This window comes from Paroedura picta, chromosome 1 (genome assembly GCF_049243985.1).
Source record: "Paroedura picta isolate Pp20150507F chromosome 1, Ppicta_v3.0, whole genome shotgun sequence".
Lineage (NCBI taxonomy): Eukaryota > Metazoa > Chordata > Lepidosauria > Squamata > Gekkonidae > Paroedura > Paroedura picta.
The window spans coordinates 17,915,901-17,937,826 of NC_135369.1; the positions used below are offsets into that span (position 1 = coordinate 17,915,901).

The 21,926-nt window shown below is 48.8% G+C and overlaps 1 protein-coding gene across 3 annotated transcripts; it reads left to right on the forward strand.

Annotated features, from left to right (window-relative positions):
• Positions 1-2,480: 2,480 nt before the first annotated feature.
• On the forward strand, positions 2,481-21,422 carry KCNK4 (potassium two pore domain channel subfamily K member 4). Of its 3 annotated transcripts, XM_077324233.1 has the most exons (8): positions 2,533-2,591; positions 4,023-4,120; positions 6,859-7,199; positions 11,508-11,628; positions 12,472-12,632; positions 14,124-14,310; positions 15,993-16,132; positions 19,789-21,422. In XM_077324233.1, the coding sequence occupies exons 3-8, from the start codon at positions 6,918-6,920 to the stop codon at positions 20,281-20,283; spliced, it is 1,386 nt and encodes a 461-aa protein (XP_077180348.1). In that variant the 5' UTR covers positions 2,533-2,591; positions 4,023-4,120; positions 6,859-6,917; the 3' UTR covers positions 20,284-21,422. The 3 variants fall into 3 exon arrangements, with proteins under 3 accessions (XP_077180340.1, XP_077180348.1, XP_077180344.1); XM_077324225.1 differs by lacking the exon at positions 4,023-4,120 and having other exon boundaries at positions 2,481-2,591; XM_077324229.1 differs by lacking the exon at positions 2,533-2,591 and having other exon boundaries at positions 3,195-4,120.
• Positions 21,423-21,926: the final 504 nt, after the last annotated feature.

Consider the following 21,926-nt stretch of genomic DNA (forward strand, 5'->3'; position numbering starts at 1 on the left):
AGCGGATCCTGTATAGCCCCTCCCAACTCTATGATTCTAGTCTATCAACATACTGTAATGGGCCCTCCCTCCTCTCCTCTCCACCTCCCCACCATCAAAATTAGGGACGCTGAATGTAAAGATGGATGGTTTAACATAGGGGTGTCTGTCGGACAAACTCCCTCCTAATATTTTAAAGCTGAAATTCGTTTTTGACTGAATATGTTTTAACTATGTGTCTACTGGTTTTTATTTGTTGTTAATTGCCCCCAGGCTATTAGTAGTAAAGGGCAGTCTATACATCAAATAAATGAACACAAATAAATAAGAGTTTATACCAGGAGTAGTCAAATTGTGGCCCTCCAGATGTCCATGGACTACAATTCCCAGGAGCCCCTGCCAGCATTCACCCCTGCCAGCAGCCCCTGCCAGCATCTGGAGGGCCGCAGTTTGACTACCCCTGGTTTATACCCTTGTAAGTTCCATTGGCTTTGGTGGGCTTAGAAGGGTATAACTTGGTTGAGAACTTCACCGCAGGGCAGGAGGTTTATTGCTGGTGTCTGACCTGCTGGCAAATGGATCCAGGGGAGTCACTGTACTGATCTGAAGCAGCAGAGCAAAGTTTGAGTCCGGGGGCATCTTCAAGATCCACAAAGTTTTATTCTGGGTGTGAGTTTTCGTGTGCATAAGCGTTTGTGTTGGATGAAGCATGGACGAACATGAAAGTTTCTACCTAGATTAAAACCTTGTTGGCCTTAAACTTGCCCCTGGACTCAAACTTTGTTCTCCTGGCAAATAAACAGCTATGTGTTGCAACTCCAATCTTGTCATTATTATTATGTTCTCCTGCAAGTCCCTCCCCATTCAAAGAAACCTCTCTTCTACTTTTCCTGGTTTGGGACTCGGAAGAACAAATGTTCCTCCTATGCCGCATAAAAAATATCACCCATTTGCATTTCACGGTGTTGAATCTGAACATATTGCACAGGGCTGAACTCGATGCTGAATCCAGGGGTTGTCCCTCCTGTTGTTCTCCTTCCAGGGGCTCTGCCAGCCGAGCATGGACTCTGCTACAGCACCCTGCTGGATCATATGCTAAAATGATGTCCAGCCTCACTTACAAATGGTTTTGACAGCTTGGAGGAAAATGGACATTACAAGATTTACATATTTAAAATATAAGTCCATTTTCTACCTGTAATGCCACCATGTTCCAACTTGGTATGAATCTGGTCTCTTTCTTTTAACCTCCTTCTTCAGATTAGCTGCATTCTTCAGGGTCAGTTTGGAGGCGGGCAGACTGGTGAAAATGAAGCTGTGGGCATCCCCCCCTCCCAAGAGGGCTGACGCAAGGAGGACTCATTTTTTTAGTGTATTTAACTTCAAAACATTCAGAACAACATGTGTGGATTTTTGATCCTCACAACAACCCCGTGAGGGAGGCTGGAGAGAGAAAATAGCTAACCTAATGAGTTTGGGTGGGCAGAGTAGGCCTCTATAGATCCCGGATCCTAGAGTGACCCTCTCACTGCTACTCCATTCCTGCTGGAACAGAAGTTCACGGTGACTTGGAAGAAGATGTGAGTCCTGTTGCTCTTGATGCATCTTCCAGGCAACCTCGGGAAAGAGGGAAATGGAGGAAGCACTTTTCAGGTCTTGGATGAGCCAGCAAGGATACAGGAGTCATTTTTCCATACTCGTCTCACTGGAGAAAGGGCACGTCCGAGCGTTTGCATCCATCTCCGGCTGCTCCTGCACATTTGCTTCACACAGATTCTTATTATTCTTCCCTAGATGTCCCCCTCCCTGCTTTGGATTAGTCATTCTATGGACTCTGACATCATCCAATTATTTAACATGCTGCCCCAGTGGGTCAACAAATGCCTCCTTCCCCCTCCCCAGCCGGAAAGCCTCCTGTTCTTCCTCTCCTTTTTCCCCCCAACCCACCCATTGGGTTGCCAAGAAAGAATAGAAATGGATCCAAATGTCTCCTTCCAAACATTATCCCCATCCACCACCACCACCTAAGTAAACAATTCCACCCCAGGTCCCTCTATATATTCCCTGTCATGTAAGAAGATCACAGTCTGACGAAGGGTGCTTGCACTCGAAAGCTCACGCCTTGAATAAATCTTTGTTGGCCTTAAAGGTGCTACTGGACTCTGATTTTATATTTCCAGCCCAGATCCATCTCGGATAGACTCCCCCGGCCACTTACAGCTGATGCTTTGATCCTTTCTCACCTCCCTCCCGTCTCCCCACCTAACACAAATCCCGCTCCGAGGTCAGCAGGCCCATTTGGGCCCGTTTCCCATTCCTACTTATCCCCCCCCCATCCCAGCAAACCACCTCCCCATTATCCTCCTTTCCCCTCAAGGGTTAATGCCCATCCATAACACCTCCCTTGCATCCACGGTCGCCCCGGACTACGCCGGGCTCCATCTGGTTGCCAGGGTGGCACGCTTTTGGGCACTGAGCAAGCAGGAGTGGGTGGGCGAGCAGGAACAGAGGGGGCAGTGTGGTGGCGAGGGGGGGGGGAGGCTTCACCTGCTCGAGGCAGCCCTGCCCAGACATCTCGGCATCGGCAGGGAGGAGCTGCGGCTGCAGAGAGAGTGAGTATCTGCAGGGATGCTCGGGCGGGTCCCACGGCTCCCTCCCGCACCCCCTCACCTTCTGCACCCCATTGGGCATCTCTCTCACACACGTCCCGGCAGCAGTCTGGGTGGGGAGGGGGGGCTGGTCTGTGGTGCATTGTCTGGAAGCGCTGTGTGTGTGTGTCTGTGTGTTTGAGCATGAGATGGGAGCATTGGAGAGGTGGCGGACGGCTTGTGCATTTGCAGAATCCCAGTGGGCTGGAGAGGCACTGAGGCAGCATTCCAGGGTGTTTGTGGGGGATGCTCCCTCCCAATGCAAATCATGTATACTGAGCTGTAGGTGGTCAAGTAAGCAGGGCTGGCTTGCTTGGGGGTTGCATCCCCATTAGAGCCTCTGTGTGTATGTGTACACACAGGAGGTGTTTGTGAAACGCCAGATGCGGAGGGACAGTACAAGGCAGATAGGGTGGGGCAGCAGAACTGTGTACTCAAACTTGGCTAGCGGGGTGGCTGTGGGAAAATTGGGTGGGGGAGAATTTACGGGGGTGTATCTTCAGTCCAAAGGGTGGGTAGGTGGAAGGAGGGAGGGTGTGTGTTCGGGGGTTGACTGCATGTGTGTTTGTCACACATGTAAGAGAATTGGTGTCATGCCAGGGCAGCTGAAGTTGGGCATAAGTGTTTTTAAAAAGACTGCGTGTGGGTGAAGCCAGAGGTTTGTGGATGTATAAATCTGAGGGTGGAAAGGACTCAAGTTCCGTTTGGCAGAAAGATGGGACACAGGGTGGAAGAAACTATTTTGTATGTGTGGGAGAAAGAGAGAGAATGAAGAGGGTGTTTATGTGTATGTGTGTATACGACTTGGAAGGCTGAGATGGTAAGAGGGGTGACCCAAACCAGGCACCAGGTTTATTTTATTGAAAGGAAAGAACCCAGACACTTACACATATTTCCATGTGTGCAAGCTGAAACGAGGTGGCATGGCTTGTGCAAAAAGAATGCACCGCACATAGCTCGTGTGTATGTGTTTCTGTGTGTGCAACCAACAACGCTGCATGAAACATTGTGCTTCTGTGAGCGTGTGCTCCTAACAAGGGTAACTTTGAATTGTGCCAAGTTTGAGCATGTGTAGCAAGCTTTCATGCTGCACAGAAAGCTTCTTCAGGTCACAATGGAAAGGCGGATGATCTTCAGGTCTGAGGAGGAGGCATGAGCCCACCCTTCTTTCATCCTTTCAAAAAAAAAATCTTAAGACTTTCCAGATAACGCTTGTTCTGTCTGGGGAAGAATTCTGTGTGATACAGAAACTTGCTACATTGGTACCAATGTTTTTTTGATGCTGGCATTTTGCTTGGGAGATGCCCGACATTTGAACCCCCTCTAGTGCCACCTGCTGGCCTTCTAACAATCCGCTGCTATGTTCAACATTTACACCCAATAACCCTTCCTTAGTCGAAATGTCTCCTTCCACCCACACCCACCTTGGAGAGGGTAAGTCTGGGAAATACAGAAGCGCCTGAGAAGAAAGACTGGTGTCTCCGGAGAGCCAGGTAAGAAGTTTGCCAGCTCCTGCGGTTGATTGCCTGTACCTGGGGAGGGAGAGGAGCTTTTAATTGAATTTTCTCCAGTTAATCGGAGCCATGCTTGGTTCTTTGGGGTTGGCAGGGGGCCCGTTCTACCGCAGGCATCTCTCCCCCCCCCCACAGCACAGTGCTGGGAAGGGCTGGCAGTTTCCACAGCACTCCTCCCCCCACACCCGCCCCCCCCCAAAAAAAAATGCTCCAGTTCTTTGCTATAAAAGGATGCATTTGTGTGTGGCAAAAGTTTCAGCTCTGCAAACAACCACAAACCTTGCAGGTGAGTGTGGAATAGGGGGTAGCTTCCCTCCTAGAATAGAATAATAGAGTTGGAAGGGACCTCCTGGTTCATCTAGTCCTTCCCCACATATCCTCCTGAATCCTACCACCACCACATCTGGTAGGAGTAAAGTCCAGGGTTCAAGGTGGATGGGATTCATTTGGGGGGGGAAGACAAGAGGAATGTTTCTGTAGGTCAGTTTCTAACCCCATCGGTGACCCCATTTGGGGGACGGGTGAAAGGGCACCGAAGAGCGAGCCGTTCTCAAATAGGTGGGTGCCAGACCCACCGCCATGAAAGTCCTGGGGTAAAAGGTGACATTCTTAATGTGTATGTGTGACTTCTTAAATCTGTAGACTTTTCCAGGTCTCTATTTTTTTCTTAACAATGTATGAATAAGAGAGGGATGGGAATGTGCAAGTTGACAGATGCTTTTAATTAGATGTGAAACAGCAGAATCACACTTCCAGTGGGGCGAAAATTGCAGATGGATCTCTTCCGAGGGTTTCTTCCTCCTGTGCGAATGTCCACCGCTCCTTGACCCAGTAATGTACCTTATTCCCAGGGGAGAAAAAATCCGGTCCTCCGTCCATCCTCACCCCTGTCCACCCTTTCATTTCCTTAACCCTGCTTTAAGTCTTTGAGGGCTTTTCCTGCATAACTTCATCCCCTCTTGGGTGGAGAGGATTTTTTGGGAAGGGGTGTGTGATTCTTTTCCATCGGGGTACAGAGGAGAGCGACGAGGATGATCTGGGGCCAAGGGACCAAGCCCTATGAAGATAGGTTGAGGGACTTGGGAATGTTCAGCCTGGAGAAAAGGAGGGTGAGAGGGGACATGATAGCCCTCTTTAAGTATTTGAAAGGTTGTCACTTGGAGGAGGGCAGGATGCTGTTTCTGCTGGCTGCAGAGGAGAGGACACGCAGTAATGGGTTTAAACTTCAAGTACAACGATATAGGCTAGATATCAGGAAAAAAAATATTTCACAGTCAGAGTAGTTCAGCAGTGGAATAGGCTACCTAAGGAGGTGGTGAGCTCCCCCTCACTGGCAGTCTTCAAGCAAAGGCTGGATACACACTTTTCTTGGATGCTTTAGGATGCTTTGGGCTGATCCTGCGTTGAGCAGGGGGTTGGACTAGATGGCCTGTGTGGCCACTTCCAACTCTATGATTCTATGATTCTATCCCCAAGTAAAGGAGATGCAGAGAAGAGGAGGCAAAACAAATGTTTTTCCTAGGAAGAAGAGATGGGAAAAGAGAAGCCATATACGTAATTCTGCCACCTGTCAAAAGGGTTATGCGGGAGGGGAGTGTTTAGTGGAATTGGCTTGCAGATGATTCATAAAAGTGATTCATAAAGTGAACGGATGGTCAGCTGTCTCCTCTTTTGCTGAGCATAGGTTCTGGGTCCAAATCAAGGGAAGGGATATGGAGAGGTGGTCATAGAGACTTCAGCCCCTCTGGACTGGAAAACCCCCCCCCCCACTTGTGTCTGCTTGTTTTTGGCTTTGGGAAATTGTTCTAGTGAAAAGAACAGAACGGTCTGTGGAGCTCACTCATCCTTGAAGTCTGTTTAATTTCAGGGTGATATTGATGCAAGGGGTCAATATAACCAATATTTAAACCATCTAGTCGATTTTGGAAGTTTGGACACATCCAGTGGGCACCAATCTTGCAGGATGATATAGCTGTGGGAGAGATTAGCTGGAGGGATGTTAAAAATGGGTGGTTTATAGGGATGTGGGGATAGTGTTTGTCCATAAGACCACTTTTGGATCAGACCACTCGTCCATCTAGTCCCGCATCCTGTTCCCTGCCAGTGAGGAAGCCCAGGGAAACCTATTGCGAGTCATGAATGAAAAGGATTCTACATGTACTTTTCCCCCTTGACTGGCATTCAAATGTATACTGCCTCTGTAGCTGGATGATCTATTTTGTAATTTTAGGCTAGCCATAAAACAAAACTATATTATGTACTTTGGCACATCAGATTTTTAGATGGACGGTGCAAATCTTAGCTAGCTGAATTGTCACTTGGTATGTGTGTGTGTGTGGGGGGGTTCTCCTCGCTTAATAGCCTCTTTGCTCAATCAGCATCCTGATTTACTGGAAACCTTTTGAGTCGTGGTTCAGTCAAAGTGCCACAGCTGTCTGCATAAGCAGGGTGGGTGGAACAGAGCGGGGTGTTAAGCTGGCTGGATCTAAGACCATGACTTTTTCTGCATTCCATAGATAATGCACTTTAGAAGTTGATTTTCCTGTTCTGCACAGGAAAATCCATCTGCCAAAGCACATTGAAAGTGCATTATCCTGTGTGTGTGGAACGGACCCTGGTCTCCCTCTGGGTTAGCCCTAGCCACAGGGCTGGGGAGTGAGGACATGGAAGGCCCACCTGAGTGCGCTGCCGACCTCTTTTCTGTGTCCCCTCCACAGTGAGCTACCCCCCGCTGCCTCTGCCCCCCGCTGTCTGCCCCCCTGACCACCATGGCTCCATGCTTGTCGTCTGCTACCCATCCAAGGAATCGATCCTGAGCCTGACCCCGCACGGAAGTAGCGCTGTGATGCGCCTCACCACCGTCTTTGCGCTTTTCACCGTGGTCCTGGTTTACCTCGTCACCGGGGCCTTCATCTTCCGCCAGCTGGAGCAGCCCTACGAAGTCCGCCAACAGGGGGAACTCAGCGCCTACCGGGAACGGTTTTTGGGAGGGCACCGGGAGCAGTTCTTGAAACGGCACCAGTGTGTGGGTCCCGACGAACTGGATGATCTCATTCAGGTGAGAGGGAAGGAGCCATCAGGCCTGGATGGGAAGGCAATGGGTAAGATGAGAAGGTGGGGGCGTGGATAAGAAACATGAGCAGGCAACTGGATACAGGTAAGGAGGGGAAAGGTCAAATTGGGTAGGAGAGGGATAGGAAGTGGAATCACAATGCGCACAACTGGGAGATAACTCACTGCTCCCAAATGCGTTGATGCCTTTAAGGGTGGGATAAACAAGTTAGCGAAGGTTAGAGCTGCATATCAGCGATAATAGGGACTCCATGTTCAAAGCCAGTGTGCCTGTGAATGCCAATTGTTGAAGGAACAATCAGCTGAGGGCTTGGGCTCTACGTCCTGCTTGTAGGCCTTCTAGAGTCATCTGCTCAACCAAGGGTGGGATATGGGATGCTGGGCTGGATAGACCTTTAAGGTAACCTAGCAAGGCTCTTCTGATGTTGTAAAGATAGACTCATAGAATCATAGAATAATAGAATTGGGTCATCTAGTCCAACCCCCTGCATTATGCAGGACAGATGTGGCTGAGATGTGGTCAAAAGGCTGGCAACCTCCAGGTAGGGACTGGGGTTCTCACAGCATTACATCTGATCTCCAGCTAGTTCCTCTGGCGAAAATGGCAGCTTTGAACAGCAGACTCTAAGGCATTACATCCTTGCTGAGCTCCCCCCTCTCTCCAGACTCCCCCTCCCCAAGCTCTGCCCCCAAATCTCTCAAGCTGGAGTTGGCAACCCTAGCCTCCAGGGATTATTTATTTATTGCATGGCATATGTGTAATGGATCCAGGAGGTCCTAAGGTTGACTGGTAGGCAGCCAAGAGACATCCGGAGGTCATTTGCCATTGCCTGCTGCCATGTCATGACCCCAGTCTTCCTTGGAGGTTGCCCTCTCAAGCCAGGGCTGACCCTGCTTCACTTCTGAGATCTGACAGGATCGGGCTTGCCTGGACTATCTGCACACATAGGATAATGCACTTTCAACGTGCCTTGGCAGCTGGATTTTCCTGTGCAGAACAGGAAAATCTACTTCTAAAGTGCATTGAAAGTGCGTTATCTATTGTGTGCAGAATAGGCCCAGGTCAGGTTCACCTTCACTGCCCTCCCCAGTTCCAGAGCATTCCAGTCCAACAGCTAAGAATTTGGAGCTATAAATCGGGAAGTCCCGGGTGCGAATTTGGCCTCTTTGGCTGTAGGCAACCCTCTGCCTTAGTCTTTCCACGTGCAATATGGAAATACCAATCCCAGACATATCTTTATAATCTTTATTAGGAATGCCACGTGACAACGTATGCAGGGTGTTTGTATACCGGATGCTCAGCCACCAAGAGCCAGCTTGGTGTAGTGGTTAGGAGTGCGGACTTCTAATCTGGTGAGCCAGGTTTGTTTCCACGCTCCTCCCCCACATGCAGCCAGCTGGGTGATCTTGAGCTTGCCACAGCGCTGATAAAGCTGTTCTGACCAAGCAGTAATATCAGGGCTCCCTCAGCCTCACCCACCTCACAGGGTGTCTGTTGTGGGGAGAGGAAGGGAAGGTGATTGCAAGCCACTTTGAGCCTCCTTTGAGTAAAGAAAAGTGGCATATAAGAACCAACTCTTCTTCTTCTTCTAAAAAATAATATTGGGTTGTGTAGTTAGCTGGTCTGAAAATGACTAAAACAAGCAAGATCTCTTGGTGGAGATGTGCAGGTCTCCATCCCAGTTATCACCAGAAATGGTTAACACCCCCTCGCTTCCACCTACTCACACGTATCTTTTTTTATTCTGAGAGGGAAAGGAGAAAGGATGAATTGTTGCCTGGAGTCTCTGGATGCGGGTGCCCCCCTTCCAAATTTTCACAGATGAACCCAAATTCTCATATTGAGCACGCCAAACATGTGCCTGCACACAATTGTCCATTTCTGAAATCTTCCTTTTGCCTTCTGGGTTCTTTTTCTCTGTGACTGCCTGCCTTTCCCCAATTTAGACTCTCAGGATGGAATTATTCTTTGTAGTTATAAATATACCTGTCCTAAGAGATTAGCAAGCATTCAAAATGCACCTCTGATGCGTCCATGTTCTGAAACCACACGTTGTGCGAGGCACAGCGCTTTAGACATCGCACGCAATGCAGTGACATGAAAGAGGATGCGTATGATCCCTGTTCCAAGGTTGCTTGTTGGGCGACCCTGGATCTGGAGCACAACCTTGCAGCCGAACTCCAGCATCTTACATGAACAACATTTGAACATGGCATCTTGCCCAGAAGCAAAAATCAGGAATGCGATTTATCAGGGATAGGGGCCAAGAGAAAGGAATTATCCCTAGTCATTTAGGGGAGTTGAAGCAGGTCTACTTCTATAATACACTGAAGATTGCTTTGGAAGGTAGCCATGTTGGTTTATAGCAGAGTCTAGTAGCACTTTGGAAACCAACAAGATGTTCGGGGTAGAAGGGTTGGATAAGGTACCAGTTCTGGGTTGGGAAATACCTGGAGATTTTGGGGGTGGATTCTCGGGAGAGACTTCATCAGGGAATAATGCCAGAGGACTCACCCTCCAAATCAGCCATTTTCTCCAACTGACCTTGGTTGCCTGGCGATCAACCAGATAGCAGAAGATTGGCAGATGCTAACTGAAGGTTGGCAACCCTAGATTTAGAGAGTTAAAGCTCTCTTGAGAACCTTGACTTTCCAATGCTTATACCCCCAAAAAATCTTGTTGGTCTGTAACGTGCTATTGGACTTGTATTGACACAATATACTGAGGGCCATTCCGCACTCGTTCAAAATTGCACAATGGTTGCAAATTGAAATCGCTACTAATTTGCAGTTATGCACAACGTCATTGACAATCTGCCACACTCCTGAAACCAATCCGCAAAAAGCGCTTCGTTGTAGCGCTTTCAGGGAAATCCCAAAAAGTGGATTCACCCTCCAGAAAGCACTACACTCTTGCAACCAATCTGCAACACTAGCGGGGAAGTTCTGTGCATTACTATTGTTGCGGTTTCTGCAAAGTCCCTCCCCCTGGCTCTCTCCTCTGATCTTCCGGCAAAGCTATCGCCATTTTTTTTTCTCGGAGCGAGCGGAGATCAACGCACCGGCAAGCCTTCGTTTACCCAGCGGAGCTTCCCCGGCTGCAGTCCCTCCCCAGAGTTGTTTTAAGTCACCAAGCACCACACAGCCCCGTTTGCTGGTTTATTTTCCCTTTATTTTCGGCCGAAAATCGTGCCCGTGCGGGGGGGGTGGGAGCGTGGCAACGATGAAACGGCAGCTCAAACATCAATGGAGTTTTTTTCGTTCCGCAACCAATTTGCTACATAGATCCTGGTGCGGAATGGCCCTGACTATGCTACCCTAGCGACACCACAGAAGGGGCCGTGACTCAACAGCACACATGCAGAAAGTCCCAAGTTCAAACCCTGGCAGCTCCAACTAAAATGGATGAAAGGAAATTCTTTGCACAGAGAGTGATTAAAATGTGGAATGGCTGCTGCCAGGAGATGTAGTGATGGCCACAGGAACAAACAGCTTTAAAAGGAGATCAGATAGATTCAGGAAGGAGAGGCAGATCAGTGGCTACTGGCCATGGTGACAGAGAGGCATCTCCCCATTCAGAAGCTCTGAGCCAAAAGGCAACAAACACAATATGCTGTTTATGCCCTCCATAGGAACTATTTGGCCATTGTGAGTCAGAATGCTGGACTAGATGTTTTTATAAGGGGAAGACCTCAGCCTCTCTGCCCTGTTGTGGGCCCTACAGAGGAGCTGGCTGGCCACTGTGTGAGGCAAGAGGCTGAACTGGATGGACCCTCACTGGCCTCACCCAGCAGGGCTGGACTAGATGGACTAGTGGTCTGACCCAGCAGGGTTCATCTGATGTTCTTAATGGTCAATTAGGAGGTGATGTGAAAGACCTCCATCTGAAAGCAAGACCTCAGCTGGTGGGGATCAGGCTGCCCTGGGCCCCTGGCCCCTGGCTCAGTGGAAACGGGAACTAAAATAGGGGTGGGAATCAGCATCATGTAATATGATGATGTCACTTCTTGGTATGTGTCCGGAAGTGGTTACAGGGGCATCAAACAACAACTATTTCTGTATTCCCAGCCCCCCATGGGTTGCCAGCGTTATCTTGGGATATTTGTGGAGATTTGAGGGTGGAGACAGGGGCTTTGGACCTTAGAATCTACTGGACACTATAATCCCAAATATTTAAGATTGGTCTGAAATGTAATGAAGAGGAGCAAACACTGGGGAAAGAAGTTGGGTCTTTTGTTTGGGGTGCTGATCCTCTTCGTGTTGGCGCTACTCTCTCCTCTGCCCTTCCTCCTAGCAAGTAAGCGAGGTCGTATTAGCTGGCGTGGACCTTTCCAACAACAGCACCAACACGACCAGCTCGAACTGGGACATGGGCAGTGCCTTCTTCTTTGCTGGCACCGTCATCACCACCATAGGTATCTGGGGATCGGGTTCAGGAGGGAGGGGGGAGGGAGGGGGAGCAGCTGTTGGGGCAGGAAAGGTCCTTGTCTGTTCAAAAAATTAGGATTTTGTGATTCAGGAGCCAGTTGGCCTCAGCCCAGAGAGTGCTGGGGATGAGAATGACAAGTTAAGTCTTGCTGGTGCCTGCAAGACTGGGAACTGCAGGGCTGATTCATTCAGGGGCATCTGCAAACGCCAAGAGAGAACTGAATGGTCATTGGCTCTGACCTAACAATCCCAGAGTTTTGGTAAGCTTTTTCTGGAACAGACTAACATTGTATCATGGTAGTAATGATGAAAGGGCTTCTGAAATTGTGTCGTGCACTTTCCCCCTCATTAAAGTTCCCACCCTCCAGGTGGCACCTGGAGATCTCCTGGTATTACAGTTGATCTTTAGATGACCAAGACCAGTTCCCCTGGAGAACAGGGCTGCTTTGGTGGACAGTAGGGCATTAAGCCTTTAATGTTGTCTGGCCTACTGCTTCAGGCAGGGGTCTTCTGCTTTCTGGACATACCTCGTCCCAACTCAGACAACATTCCCCCCCAACCTGGAAGGTCATTTTGATGTCACCCAGAAGTTATGTCAGCATGATGGAGTCATGGAGGAAGTGTGACACTCTAGGTTTGGGGCAAAATTCTATGGTTTGAATCTGTAGTGTCCCAGAATATGTATCCCTCTCCTTTTTCTACTGTCAAGCTCATCGGCTTCCTGATTCAACAGATCTTTGTTTTCCAAAAGAATACTTAGCCAGGAGAAAGGGTGAAACCTGTCCACTTATGGTGGTTCTGTCTCTTGCTCTGGTCTCTTCACCCTACAGGTTTTGGGAACAACTCCCCCCAAACTGATGCTGGTCGGCTCTTCTGCATCTTCTATGCGTTGGTGGGGATTCCTCTTTTTGGGATGCTCCTGGCTGGAGTTGGGGACCATCTGGGATCATCTTTACGGAAGGGCATTGCCAAAGTGGAGGATATTTTCTTGGTGAGCAGTTTCACGTACTTGCTTTTGCCTGGGCCCCCTTTCCACCTGATGTGGAAACCTCAGTGCTGGATTTCCAGAACCTGTGCCATGCAGCCACTACCGAAACATTGATGCTCACCAGCAAGGCATTGGGCACTCCCTCCATTCATCCCCTGTCCCAGTGTGGAAGGTGCAGCTCTCATATGGAACATCCTGCTGCAAGGTGAAGTAAACGGTTATCCTGGTGGTGGAGCGTCCTGCCAAGTTGCATCCGACTTGCATCCGTAGGATTTTCAAGGCAAGAGGTGGTTTGCCATTGCCACCTCTGCACAATGACCTTGGCTGCTGTCCAATCCAAACACTAACCAGGGCTGATCGTTTCGAGATCCAGTTATATGTCCCTCAAAGAACATTACGATTGACTTGTCAAAACCAACTCAGGATCCCTGGCCCCAAAGAAGTATAACTGGCCTCAACCAGGGCCAGGGCTTTTGCAGCCCTGACCCCAACCTGGTGGAACAGTCCTGAGGAGATCAGGGCCCTCCAGGAACTTAAACTGTTCTGAAGGGTCTGTATGACAGAGCTGTTCTGCCAGGCCTATGGTTGAGGGCAGGAAATAAGACCAACGGATGCTGGGCTCCCTACCTGGAAGGTCTACCTACAAGTTCATCATAAAGTCCAGGCTTCTTGAACATCGTTGACCTCCTCCTTCTCTGCTCCCCCTTAGCAACGGGGTAGAAAGGGCATTTTCTGTTTCCACCATGTTGTGATGGATTTTGTCTTTTAATGGGAGTTTTAATAGGATTTTAAGACATTGTGACCCACCACGAGCCGCTTAGTGAGTGGCGGGAAATAAATTGAAAAATAAATAAATAAATAAATAAATAAATAAATAAAAAGGGAAGAAAGTTAGCTCAATTTGCAGCCTTAGGATTCAAATTTTGTTTGTAGATAAGCAACGCTTAAAGCTTTTAAAACCTAAATGATCTTATGTACATGTGATTATTTGAAGCTGTACACACTGTACTGGATTGTTTTTAAGATTTTGTGTTACCTGCCTTGAGCTGCTCAGGGAAGGGCAGGTTATAAGCTTATCAGCTTCATCCTCATTCTCATCATTGGATCAGGCTTGCCTGGGCTATCCAGGGCCCATTCCGCATGTGTAGGATAATGCACTTTCAGTGTACTTTTGCAGCTGGATTTTCCTGTGCAGAACATGAGAATCTACTTCTAAAGTGCATTGAAAGTGCACTAAGTAATGTGTGCGGAATGGGCCCTGGTCAGGTAACAATTATTTTAGGTGGCATATATATATATATTGGGTCATTATCTGGAAAAGGAAAGGCTTAGTGCTGATTAGCTAAACAGAGCCTCCATGTCTTGGTGCAGTATATCGGTGGGTGCCAAGTGCCCAGGATGGAGAGGGGCTATTGTCATCTTGCCTAGGCCTGCCTTCTGGGCGTGTGGCGTTCCTCCTGAATATTGTCTCTGTTCCATTCTCTTCTTGTGCAGAAATGGCAAGTCAGTCCTACCATTGTGAGGATCCTCTCGGCTCTTCTCTTCATTCTCATTGGCTGCCTGCTCTTTGTGTCTCTGCCCACTGTCATCTTCCAGCATCTGGAGCACTGGAGCCTCCTCGAGAGTGTTTACTTTGTGGTCATCACGCTGACCACCATCGGATTTGGCGATTACGTGGCAGGTGGGTGCTGTGGGAAGTAGCATAAGCACATGTGAATCTGCCTTAAGCTGAACCAAAACCATTGGTTCATCCATAGAACAGAGCAAGAGTCCAGGAGCACCGTAAAGACTAACCAAGTTTCATGAGTCACTGGTCACTTCTTCAGATATACCATTGCAGCAAGGTAATTCAGCTATATTCAGCTAATTCATTCAGTATATTCAGTAACTCCGGTTACTGCCCAGATGCTGAATGTTGGCGACGTCATATGGAGGGGCCTGAATATAGCGACTTCTTTAGGCAAACATGACACTACATTTAACGTGTGCGGAAATGCCCTTGGTCTTTTCTACTGCTGCAGACAGGCATAATAAAATTGCACAAGAGAGGCGTAAGCTGAGAGGGAGCAACTGGCCCAAACTCACAGAGAGTCATGGCTGAGTGTGGATTTTGGAACTCTCAAATCTTTGTCAGACATGCTAGCTGCTAAACTGGGCCGGCTTCTATGGGTCAGATTTTTAAGGGTTGCCAACCTCCAGGTGGCACCTAGAGTTCTCCCAAAGTTACAGCTCTAGAGTACAGAGATCAGTTCCCCTGGAGAAAAATCTTGTCTAATGGGAAATAATGAGGGTGATATTGGGATTTTGATTTCGATCTACATCTGGATTGTAAAAATATGGCGAAATCTTTGTGAAAGCTGGTGAACTTACACTAACTTCACAGACAGACATTATTCAGCGAAATGATGAAAATTGTATGACTGCCAGGTGACAACAGGCTCTTCCTTGGTTATTTTCTCCTTTGAAAATCAACTATATACTCTTCTTTAATAAGAATAAATGTGTTTACTTACACACGGATAAAATGTTCAGACATAAAGCTTCAGCAGTAACTTTCTTCTGAGGTAAAACTGGTTTCAGAGATAGATTTTTTTCCCCTTGACTTTTCTGTTTACATCAATTTACAATTTGGTTCTTGACGGCCTTGGAAGGATTTCCCAAATGGGTGGGCATTAAAAATTTTAAAAATTTTGTTAAACATTTATCGGGTGCTATGACCATAAATGGTCATGTTGACACGCCCACCCCTCCCAAAATGGCCAGTGAGGGGCCTGGAGGGGTTAAGGAGGGGCCCCAGATGGGCGTGTCCACAGCTCTGCCTCCCAACCATATTCTGCACAATCGCGCCACTTCTGGGGTTTCTTGAAGCCTGAAGGATATTTCAGGAGTTTCTCAATAATTAAAAAAATGAGGAAGGCTGGGTTATACTGTTTCCTTTTTGAGTTTCACAACATAGAAGCAGAGGTTATTTTACATTTTCTGACTGACTTATAACATGACCAGAGAGACTCGCGCTCACTCTCACTCTCAATGCTCAAAACCGTCACTAACTGTCAAAGTTCACAGCAACGGACTTCTCCCATCATGCATCACTTCAAGATCTGTGAAGGCGCATACAAGGATGCCAGACCAAGAAGTCTAACAAAAATGGCTGCTATGAAGGGTGGATTTCGTAGCATCCCATCCCCACAGTTCCCCCTCCCTTCCCTAAATTCCACCCTCCCCCCCCCAGGTTCCCCCCCGAAATCTCCAGGAGTTGCCCAACCTGGAGTTGGCAGCCCTAGGTTCAAGGCAGATTGGGGTTTATTGTGGGAGGGTGAAAGGTATCTGTCTGCTTTTTGCCAATCTTTCCCTTCTTCCTAGGTGATACGTCGAGCGAGGAGTATCCATGGTACAAGCCCTTGGTGTGGTTCTGGATCCTGCTGGGCTTGGCCTATTTTGCCTCCATCCTGACCATGATTGGCAACTGGTTAAGAGTGTTGTCTCGACGCACAAGGGCAGAGGTGAGCCATGAATGCAGCCCTGTGCCTTATAAGCCCCATGCTTACACGCCACCGTTATTCCTTTAGCGCCGTCACAACGGTGTAGTAGATGACAAATTGCCTCTTGCTGGTGTTGTCGGTCTGTGTGGCATTGTGGAGAGAGCCATTGTGTGATAATGGATGACGTGTCTGACTAGAACTATGGAGCTCTGGATCTGAATCCCAACTCAGCTTTGACGTTCTCAAGCTGACCTTGGGTTGGTCCCATTCTCTTAGCCATACTTGGGTTGTTGAGAGGATAAAATGGAGATGAACAGAATCGCTTCCTGAACTTTCTCCAACTCTACCGTCTCCAGGCCACTGGCAAATCTCCAGGAATTTCCTAGCCTGGCGTTGCCAGTCCTATTTCCTGAATATGATGATCTGCAATGAAATGCTGGCTAGGCCTCCTGCATTCTGCTGCTCCCTTTTTGCCACTTAAAAACCAGATGGCATCAATTTTGCACATGAGCTCATTAAGGAATTGGCCTAATTGAAAGCCGTTTTTCTCTCTGACTCCGGGGTGCAGATGAAAGGCAATAAAAAGGCTGCAGATGGCAGTGGGCCCTCATTAGCGGGAAAGGAAGGGGGCACCGAGGACCTTCCTGGCAGCCCTGGCCAAGTCGGAGGCAGAAAATGCAGTGTTTTCTAATGGTTATACAGCTCCTGTGCCCACCGCCTGTAATCTGAGCCTTGGTTTTAGCATGAAGAAAAGCTGGGGGAAGGGGGTCATATCCTGCGTTTTACTATCTGCAGGAGTCTCCTTCCCTTCCTGTTCCCAAAACTGACACCCTGTGAGATAGGTGGGGCTGAGAGAGCTCTGGGAGCTGTGCCTGGCCCAAGGCTACCCATTGGGTGTATGTAGAGGAGGACTGGGGAATCACACACAATTCTTCAGATAAGAGGCTGCTGCTCTAACCGATGCCAGCTTCCAGGTGAGACCTGTAATTACAGCTCAACTCCAGGCAACAGAGAATAGTTCCCCTGGAGAAAATGGTCACTTAGTAGGTGGGCTTATGGTATTGTACCCCACTGAAGTTCTTCCCCTTCCCAAACTCCACCATCTGCAGGCTCCACCCCCAAGATCTCCATTCCACACACATAGGATAATGCACTTTCAGTGTGCTTTGGCAGCTGGATTTTCCTATGCGGAACAGGAAAATCTACTTCTAAAGTGCATTGAAAGTGCATTATCTATTGTGTGCAGAATAGGCCCAGGTTTTACTCAGCTCGGAATGTCACCAATCGGCTCCCAGGAGAACACTTCTGCCTACAGTCTTGGGGGAGAGGCAGACTGGGTGCAAAGAAAGGATATTGGCAGGGTGGGGGCAACCTTGTCTTACACTCCCAGCCTTTGACACAACAAACTGAAGGTTCAGTCCAGGCAGGCAGATTAATGCAATGGATAATTGAATTTATGGAATTCACCGCTGCAAGGCAGCCACTAGCTAAGAAAAACGATTGAACAAATTCATGAACCTATTTCCCAGCAGCTATTAGTCATAGCACCGAACTGGGACTTCTATGGGTTGGATCCTTTTAATTCCTTTGGCTTGTGGTGGTGCTTTCATGGAAACCTCTTTGTGCAGGAGGGGGGAAGGAGATGGGGAAGAGAGCTGACATTTCTGGATTGAGAAACACCTCGAGATTTGGGAGATGGATCATGGGGAGGGGGGCTGTTCGAGGTGGGGTACGCTGCCGTAGAGCTCACACTCCAAAAGAGCTATTTTCTCCAGAGAATCTGGGGTGATCCCCAGGCACCACCTGGAAGTTGGAATCCCTCATAGGGGAGAGGCACACTCTTTGCAGAATGGATCCACATCATCCAATTTGGCATTTTCTAGACAACCAGCATGATATAATGGTTAGGCTTGTGCTAGAGAGAGAAGGGTTTTAAAACCCCGCCTAGGGTTGCTGTCAGTGCTGAGCCCTTGACCAGCTTTGGGGAATGGGTGGGTAGGGTTGCCATATCCAGACTGGGAAATTCCTGGAGATTTGGGGACTGAGTTGGAAAGGGCTGGAACCTCAGAGGGGTACAATATGCCATAGAGACCACCCTCCTCCAAAGCACCCATTTTTTCCAGGGGAACTGACCCCCTAGTCGGGAGATAGGGTTGTAATACTGGGTTATCCCAGGTCCCACCTGGAGGCTGGCATCTCTACCCACTAGACTTCTTCCTGGGCTTTTACTGAAGATAAAATGGAGGCCAAGAGAAATATGTATGCCAGACATAAGAATATATCACAGAAGCTAAAGCTCTATTATTAGCTCATCACCAGTATTCAGAGAATTTCTCAGACTGAAAACGGGCAGTTTCATGTAGTCATCATGGCCAAAGGCCTACGTAGAGGGTAGTTCAGTCAACAGCTAGCACAGGTCATGATTCTTCTATGATGCTTGCTATTACAATTGATCTCCAGGCTACGGAGATCTGTTCACCTGGAGAAAATGGCTGCTTGGGGAGGTGGACGATGATATTATGCCCTGCTGAGGACCCTCCCCTCCTCAAACCCGCCCTCCTAAGGCTCCATCTCCAAATTCACCAGGTATTTCCCAACCCAGAGCGAGCAAACCTAGAGGAGAACCTCAGGTCTGACCCAGTAAAGTCAGGTCTTACATTCTGGAGATGTTTTTTTTTTCTCCTGAGGATAGCCGAAACACAGCTTACTGTTATTCTACTACTGCTGCAAAGCTACAGGAAAAAGAAAGTGAGTGGTTAGGTAAGGTCACCAGGGCTGATTCTGCACCTACTTTGTTCATTCCATTGTGGATCCTGCTGAATTCAGATTGATTTGAACTAGGGTCTTCCTCTTCCCTCCCCTCACCATTGAAACAGAAAAGTGTTCTGCACGTGGTTAGGGAAGCTCAGAAGGGGGGGGGGAGCCAAGTGCAGCAGGAGCCTCTTTCTTTTCTTGAAGTGGGGGGGGGGAGGGGAGAGGATTGGAGACAGCAGAGGAGGGGAAACAAAAACCAAGAGGCAAATCTCTGCCAAGAGATGTTAGGGCTTCTGGAGCCTCTGCTGAGAGAAGTTAGGGCTTCCCCTGTAAGGGAAAACTTGCAGCCTGGGAACAAGGAAGCATTTGAACTGATGCCCTGGCCAATCAAGCCTTTTCTACAGCATTGGAGGCTCCTAGCTAGTTCGGGACAAGCACACACCTGCACCTTTACTCATGCCAATTTTTCAAATATTGAGGGTTATATCTACTCCAGGATATTGCGGGGGAAACGTAGGGTCACTCTGGATCAATCCTGCCTCTTGTAGAGGAATAACTTAAATCACCCAAAATCAAAATGGAAATCTCATTCAGTGTAGACAGCAGGGACTGAATGGACCTGGGATTGGAATAAAAGCTACGTGTGGATTCAGCCCAGCTCTGGCTAGGGAACAACTGGGAGATTTTAGGGAAGGGAGGTTAGGCTTGAGGAGGGGAGAGATCTCAGTGGTTTATAATGCAATAAAATTCACTTTCAAAAGGGGTTATTTTCTCCAGCTGAATTTCTCTGTTGCCTAGAGATCAGTTGTAATCCCAGGATATCTCCAGCTACCACCTGGAAATTGGCAACTTAAGCACAGGTGGGTCTGGTACTACTTCTAATGCCTTCCAGTCTTCTCCTCTCTTCTTCCTACTCTCCACAGATGGGAGATTTGACTGCCCACGCGGCTTCCTGGACAGGCAACGTGGCATCCCAGCTGCGGGTCCCAAACATGGCGTTGCCAGACAAGCTGCACAGAGTGGGCACCTTGAAAGGGAAGCCTCCATCTCCTTCGGACATCCCGCAGCAGAAAGAAAGCGAGGAGCCGCTGCAACCGTCGCCGTCGCAGCCCCTGGCCTTATTGCCCCCGCTGCCGCCGTCGTGCCTCCCGCGTCCGAGCCCTTCCCCGGCTACCAACCGGCGCGTGGCCCAGCTGAACGCTCGCAACGCTGTCCCCTTGCGGCCCATAGACTACTCGGGCGAAAACTTGGCTTTCATTGACGAGAGTTCAGATGCCTTGAGCGATGGGGGGCCACCTTCGGCCAGGCCGCCCCGCCGCTTGCGCCCCCGGGCCCGACACCGTACCAACACGGGCCAGCCCCCAGGACTGCCCATGGATGTGCTGAGCCGGACCCGAGACAAAGGAGAAGGGGTTTAGGAAGGGACTGGGCCAAGACCCTGGCTTGGAGCACATTGCTGACATGTGGTGCAGTTCTCCTCATTCCTGTTTTGCCAACACCCCCCACCCCCTGGCAGAGTGAATTCCAAAGCATCTCAGCTGCTCTTTCCTGGTGGTGCTAACTCAATGCCTTGGCACGAACCCTGTACGCTGCAGTCCCCTGCTCTTTGCTCCTTTCCATTGATGCCGGGGATCCCACCCTCTTTATAGTGCCAACAGAGTTCCTTGCTTTTGGGGGGGGGGAGGGGAGGGCAAACCCTGACATCGCAACTCTCCTTTTCGCATGGTGCTCCCATTTCAGATCCCACCCCCCTCTGCCCTTCCCCCCCCCCAGCATTACAACCCCTCCTTGGCTGCCCTCAAGCGTAAGTGGAAGCCTCATTTGAACTAGTGTGCCTGTTGTGGTCGTCCCTTTTATTAACCTTGGAACTGCACCTCCTGGGGGCCTGCATCCATCCTGCCTGTCCCCAGTGCCGCGCTCTGAGACCGTTTACTACTGCATGCCTTCCTGAACCCCCTAACCTCAAGCGAACACGCACACGACACCTCCTTCCTTGTGAGCCAGATAAGGAACATATCTACACCGTCAGTGGGAACAGAGTTAATAATTCCCTTTGTTCTGTGAACATTCCGCTGGGGATTGGGAATGACAGTGCTGAGCCAACTTTCCCAGGATTCTTTGCAAATGGTTTGCAGGGAAGGTAGGCCTCAAAGGCCTCTTTCCTCCTTGATGGTAGAGGGTACAGAGAGGCTGCGTTGAGGGTCAGCTTTCCAAAAACACCTACAACTGTGCCTCTCGTCTCACAGGGAGAGGCGCTAATCTTCCCAACCCCATCAGTGGGGAAAGAGTTAAGGCGAGTGTGTATCCCATTTGAGGTCCTGCTTTGTCAGATTTCCTCTAGGGGCTTTTGGGTTAGATAGGGCAGCTCCTAGAAGCTATGGAGAACTGAGTGTGGGAGGAGGGGACCCTTCTCTTCCTGTTGTTCGTCCTTCACAAACGTGCCTGTTCTCTGCTCTGTACAGTGGAAGCATCTTTCTCTCTTTTTCCCCCCGTTCTGATCTTGTTTTCCAGAAATAAAAAACAAAATGACACAAAAGACATTGTTGTGTGTTGCCAACCTCCATCTGTCACCTCGAGATCTCCTGCGATTACAACTGATCTGTTCCCCTGGAGAAAAATGGCTGGCTTGTGAGGTTGGACGCTATGGCCTTATGTACTGCTGAGGTCTTTCCCTGGCCCAAAACCCACCTTCCCCAAGCCCCACCCTCAAAATCTCCAGGTATTCACCAACCTAGAGATGGCAGCCCTCATAATAAGAGCTGGATGAGGTTAGCATATGTTGTAAATGACATGACACACTACTATTCATTGTGTTAAATTACAAACTACTGTTTTTAGTTTCATCAGTTATTGGCATTGTTGAACCACATGAGGCTGTTGAAAGGAAGATGAACCTGAATGTTAGACAACTCTCTTATACACACACACAAATATTAATACCTATAACTTAAACTTGTAAGACAACCACTCATTTGTTTTTGAAGGCACACTTGTGGTATAAAGATAATTCTTTTCACAGTAATATGCACGGGTGTGAATGTTGAAGAGTGAAGGAAGTTGA

Coding starts and splice junctions, on each gene's coding strand:
- KCNK4 (XM_077324225.1), top strand. Junction 7,200..11,507: donor AACTGGATGATCTCATTCAG/GTGAGAGGGAAG, acceptor CCTTCCTCCTAG/CAAGTAAGCGAGGTCGTATT. Junction 11,629..12,471: donor CACCGTCATCACCACCATAG/GTATCTGGGGAT, acceptor TTCACCCTACAG/GTTTTGGGAACAACTCCCCC.